Source organism: Psittacula echo, assembly GCF_963264785.1.
Source record: "Psittacula echo genome assembly, chromosome: 1".
NCBI classification, from domain to species: domain Eukaryota; kingdom Metazoa; phylum Chordata; class Aves; order Psittaciformes; family Psittacidae; genus Psittacula; species Psittacula echo.
In genome coordinates, this window is record NC_137735.1 from 113,349,357 (window position 1) to 113,355,171 (window position 5,815).

Genomic DNA, 5,815 nt, shown 5'->3' on the forward strand with positions numbered 1-5,815 from the left:
AGGTTTGTCCCCAGTGATACTGCAGGGCTGAGCCCAGTACTGCAGCAGCCTTTGAGACTCCAGAAGAACTGGTTCTGTCTGAGGGCACGTCACCACAAGGCTCAGACCCACACAAGCCCACGAAAGGGTGTGCTTGGGGGGCTGGGCAAAGGCTGGGTTGCAGTGCCTCAGCTGGGCCACCACAGCCACAGCATTGCATGGGGCCTCTCTGCCACAGTGGTGCACAGCACTGCTCTATGCTTTGTCTGCAACCTTGCACAAAGAATCACCTGCTTTTTCCCCATCCCCTTCAGGGACATGAGGGTGCATTTTCTCTCCTGCTGTGGTCTTGGTGTGGGGGATGTGGTTGGTGATGCTGGTTGGACTGATTCTTCACTTCAATAAAGGCTCTCGCACCTGTGCCACCCTCATGTGGTTTATTCAGCCCCCCTTCAGGCCGGGAAGAGGATGCCGACCCATCCCACCAGCTCCATAGGCCACCAACATAGCAGATACACAGCCCACTCCACACCCTCCTCCCACCGTCCTCCGTGCTGTGGGACGGGGACACCCTCCTCACTGGCCCCTTTGCTCCCGGGCAGCCACAGAGGGGCAGCGTTAGCTGAAAAAGATCTCCCTGACATATTTCAGAACATCATCCTGAGAGTCCTCCCAGCCAGTCCTCTCTGCATCAGCACCAGCCTCGGGAGGGGATGGGAGAGCTGGACTGCGGTCGCTGCCTCCCCCCGTGCTGGCTGTGTTTCCAGGAGCCTCGCCTGACGTTGGCTGGAGCTCCCGCGCCTCTTCACTCCTGGACCAGGCCTTCTCCTCTTCTTCCTCGCGCTGTAGCTTCTGACGAAAGGGAAAACAAAGAGACCCGGCTGTGCGCGGCTTCACCCCGGGAGCCCCCAGGAGCTGCGGGTGAGGGCAGCCCAGCACCCCGCGGGACACTCCTCGCCGGTCCGCGGGGGGCGCTGGGTTTGTCTCGCAGCGCCGACGGACAAGAGCACTGCTCAGGCCGCGGCAGCCTCCGAGAAACGGAGCGGGGGGGCCGGGAAACCCAGGCGGTGCTCGGCAGCGTTCCCAGATCCGCCTCCCGCTTCCTGCCCGTGCCCCGCCAGGACCAGGGTCGGGGCTCACCTCGGCCAGGACCGCGAGGGCCGCGTTCACCAGCTCCGCCTCGTTCATGCAGTGCACCGTCGCCGCCCTGGGCGCCGCGTCGGGACGGAGACACTCAGCGCGGACTGGCACGGGCACGGTCCCCCGTGCCCCCAGCCCCAGCGGCAGCGCCGCTACCTTGGCCTTGCCGCCGCCTTCCGCCGCCCGGCCGCGGGGACCGGGGCCACGGCCGGCCCATCGTCACTCGCTGTCCCCATCCAGGCTGGGAGGAGCCGCCGCCGCGGAGCCGCCTTCGCCATGGCCGGCGCGGGAGCCTCAACGGGTAGAGCGCGCTCCCGGCGGAGGCACGGCTCGGTCCGGCGTCATAAGCCCTCTGTGACGCGCCGAGCGCGCTCCCCGCAGGTAGCGAGGGGAGCAGGCCTCGGAGCTCAGTGGTGTCGAGCGGCGGCAGCGGTTCGCAGTCCCGGACGCTCCCTGCGGCAGACGCCCTTACCGCCCACTCCTCTCCTACGGCCGCTCACCCCGGGACGGGCTGTGCCCTCCCCTCGTCCCCGCCGCAGCATGCAGAGGCTCGCCAGACTCTTTAGCGGGCTGCAGCCGAAGAGCAGTGGCACCTGGCACAGAGCGGCCGCTAGCGGGGACCTGGTCGAGCTGCAGCAGCTCGTGAGGCGGAATCGCTTCCGTATCAACGTAACGGACGCGCGAAAGCGGTAACGGGCGGGCAGTGCCTGCAGCAAAGCCTCCACCCTCGCTGGCTGGAAGAGCCAGCAAAGCCCTCCACGCTAGGTCACAAGCAGCTGAGGAGGGTAGCCGGCTCCACAGCGCTGGCCTTACTCTAGGCCTGCCCAAGCTGGGACGGGAGGCAGTAGATGCTTCGTCCCGCCATGCCTGCCTTGCTCTGCCAGCCTGGTCATGGAATCATAGAATACCAGATTGGAAGTGCTATCGAAGAGTGAGCTAATCTCGGTTTAAAATATAGATTTATTAAAATGAGCAAGCGATAGCAGATAAAAAAAAAAAATAGCGCTCGATGCACCAGAAGGCTCCACTTCGCCCGGCCCAAGATGCACACGGGGTCTTTTTGGAGGCTGTCCCTTATACCTTTTTGGTTCAGGACTTCAGCCAATCCTGTGGTCTCCTTTCCTCGGATGTTTTGACGTGGCTCTTTTCCATTGGTTTTCCCCGCCGCTGGGGGTCTCATCGTCGAGAAACTTCGAGAAGTTTCCAGAATCCTCGAGAAGCTCCCAGAAGTTTCGGGAAGTCTCCCAGAAGTTTTGAGGAGCTCCCGCCCCCAGCCCAGTCGTCATAGCAACCTCCATCCCCCATGTGCTGTAACAAGACACTACCTCAAACTACCCAACCCCCCTTCTCTTCTCTCTCACAATCCCCTGCAGTAACACAACTGACTTCTCCTTCCCAATGCAGAAGTGCAATAGTTAAAAAAAAAAAAAAGAAAATATGATTCCACACAAAGTGATAGGTACAGAGAGTTTCTTAAAATGTAGCAAACAATATTTTCCTTTAAACCTTTTGATGAACAAACATTACATATGAACTACACATTACAGGAAGGGACCTCGGAGATCACCTGTCCCACTAGTCAGTTTTTTGTGGAGCTCAGCAGGCCTTCATCCAAGCAGAGACGGCTCCTCCTCTGTTGCCAGGCTGAGCGGCTTGCTTGGGCAGGGCATAGATTTGCAGAAAGACAGGGCACAGCCTTCCCGTTGCTATTAGAAACCTCATCCCCACTGTCTCTGTGACACTTCTAGCACGGGACTGACAGGGCGAAAGCCCAGGGGATTACGCAGACTCCATAGCCTTAGGTAGACACCACAGGCTCCAGGCTGCCAAGACGTGGTCTCTGCTGCGCTGGGTGGCCAGGCAGTGCCGCTGGAGGCAGGGACCAGTGCCTGGGCACAGGAGTCTGTGTGAGTTCATTGACACCGCTGAGGAAACGTCTCCTGACACAACAGACACATTGTGGCTTTTTCCTAGCCAGCCCCAGGCTTTGGGTGTGCAACCGCTGCCACCTGCTCTGCAATGAGAAAGCTTGCTTTTGGCTTTTTTTTTGTTTTGCCAGCTGAGGCTTGTTGGCCTGTGGGGTGGGTACCACAGCCTGAAACAAGACCTTCAGCTGTCTGTCAGTGTTAACAGAGCATGTCTAATTTCTAGGACACCTCTGCATCTTGCTTGTGAGAATGGGCATGCAGATGTCATTCGATTTCTGGCAGAAAATAAGTGCCGCCTAGACCCTCGTGACAAAGACAAGAAAACGCCGCTGATGAGGGTACGTGGAATATGTTCTGCTGTTGTTTGTTGGGCTATTCACTTACGCACTGAGTGATGCATACCTTGCACGATTCTTTATGTAGGCCTACATAAATAACGCAGGTATGTTGTAGTGGGCAGGGAAGGGGCATATGTTGCCTGATCTTTGAAGATACTTGTACTTTCCAGTGTTGGGAAGGTGGCAGAGTTCTGACAGAGAAAAACGTCACTGTTGGTAGTCATTCCTCCTTTCTGTCTTGTTTCCAGGCAGTAGAGCTCAGGCACGAAGACTGTGTAGCTACTCTGCTGAAGCTTGGTGCCCAGACTGACCTCAGAGATTCTGTCGGCAACACTGCGCTTCACCTGGCTGCCTTAGTAGAGAGCAAACGTCTAGTGGAGCTGTTACTGGAGCACAATGCCCATATTGATGCTGTGAATAAGGTAATTTGGACTTTGGGTAAGGCTCCTGTTCCCCAACCTTGTTTGACTTTTCTTTGTTACTCTAACGGAGGTGATGTCTACTTTCAGCTCGGACAAACTCCACTTGCTCAGGCAGTCTATATGCACCGTGAAGAGATAGTAGAGTTGCTGCTTCAGAAAGGAGCTGACGTAAATACTCGTCTTAAGAGTGAAAGGTAAAGGGTTTGTCACAAGTGCACGTGGAACTCCTGAGCACTGTCCAAGTTGGTTTGATGGGAGGAATAGAAATGATCTTTGAAAAAGTACCAGGAGCTGCTTGGAGGAGCTCCTTCTGTGTGACTTGTGAAAGCAGACCCACACTTGGCTGCTCTTTTACCTCAGGGGATGGTTTCCCCACTGAGGACTGCAAGAAAGCACTGGCTTTGGTGCCATGCACATGCAAGCATGCCCTGAATCTGCTCTGGGCAGGGGGTTGGCCTGGAGACCTCCTGAGGTCCCACCAACCTGAATTCTCCGACGCTTCCACATATTTGGCTGTGCTTTTGCTCTGCCTGTAGGAGAGGGGAAATTAATTGGGGAGCAAAGAGGGACTGAAGTAATGGCAATGCAATGTCCACAGAAGCTGATGTATTTCCTATCATCTCTTGGACCCTTTAGGACTGCTCTTATGATTGCTACTATGGTTGGGGATTTGAATATAATACAGACTCTTCATCGGCATGGTGCTGATCTTCGTTGTGTAGACAGCGCGGGCTACACAGCAACGATGTATTCCAGAATGCATGTAAATCCTGCGTAAGTGTTTTATGGCCTAATTAGAGCAGCTGCATTCTGAGAATGTCCATACTGATGTGTGGCCCTTTTTAGTAACATCACCAGGGTTTCATGAGGCATTGAGACCTCTGTTGAAGCTGGGCTCAGCGATGTCCCTCTGAGGCATCTCTTACCGTGTCAAGAGTGTATTTGGAAGTTGAGGAAAACTTCCCCCCATGGTTCTCTCTGAGGATCTCAACTTCATTTCTTATCCCCCTGCCCCTTCAGTCAGCCTATATCGATGGGAAGCAGGAGAGGAGGGTGCTTGGGCAAAACCCCTGTGGAGTAGAAACCCCTTTAGGAATAAAGCATGTTTGAGGATTGCTCTAGCAAAACAAGATGTCCATTCCTTGCCTCCAAGCTTCTGGCACAGCATTAATGCTGCGCTAGTACACCATTTTGCATGGCAGCCTTGACCTGGAACGTGTTTTAATTTCCCCTTTTCTTGTCTGTTTGGGGATTTTTCATTTGGTGTTCGGTTCTGCTTATGAAGCAGATCTGAAAGGGGTCTCTCACTGATGCCCCAGCAGATCCTCTGCCAGGACTGTCACAAAATAACACCAGTACAATGCAGTTAATCCCCACAGAGCTTGGAATCTTCCTTGGCGTCTTGGTATCTCACTTGGGAGCTCTCTAAACTCTCAGGTCCTCAGGCTAATGATGGGAATTTCTGAAGCCCTCCAAAGCCAGGATTGGGTTTGAGGAGATGTTAGCCCGGCTTGATGCAAAGAGTAGCTGCAGCATTAGCATAACATTCTGCTGAGGTAGCCGTAGTTAGATGTCAGTCTTGTTAATCTCACTGGCCCTCGAAATGGGACGGATCAGATCAGACTGGCACCAGCAGGGCTGAGCTGCTCCATGTACAATAACAGGCACCTGTACTATGAACAGTCAAGCAGTATTTCAGTCTCTACTACCCCAGTAGTGCAGTGAGCCGTGTACGTGTGCTACCCTTTACAAGCTGGCAATGAATATAGTCAGGATGGCGTAAGAGTTTCTGTTGCTCTTCCCAGTAAAGAGTGTGTCCAAGTGGTGGGATAATTTTACCAAATGCATTTCCTTCCTCTCTGGATACAGAATTTATACCTACATGAAGGAACTAACATGTGATAAAGCGTTCAGTTCTGTTCAAGAATATTCTGCTCATGAAAAAGATGACTCCACTTTACCTTCTAAGGTATGTTCTCTGAAAGAGACAGTGAAGCTACTAACTCAA

At 54.3% G+C, this 5,815-nt stretch overlaps 1 protein-coding gene across 1 annotated transcript; it reads right to left on the bottom strand.

Annotated features, from left to right (window-relative positions):
- Positions 1-585: 585 nt before the first annotated feature.
- On the bottom strand, positions 586-1,397 carry LOC308217159 (cell cycle regulator of non-homologous end joining-like; the record flags this gene model as incomplete). Its single annotated transcript, XM_080610006.1, has 3 exons — positions 586-831; positions 1,120-1,292; positions 1,343-1,397. 3 exons carry the CDS (start codon positions 1,395-1,397, stop codon positions 598-600), a joined length of 462 nt encoding a protein of 153 aa, XP_080466132.1. The 3' UTR covers positions 586-597.
- Positions 1,398-5,815: the final 4,418 nt, after the last annotated feature.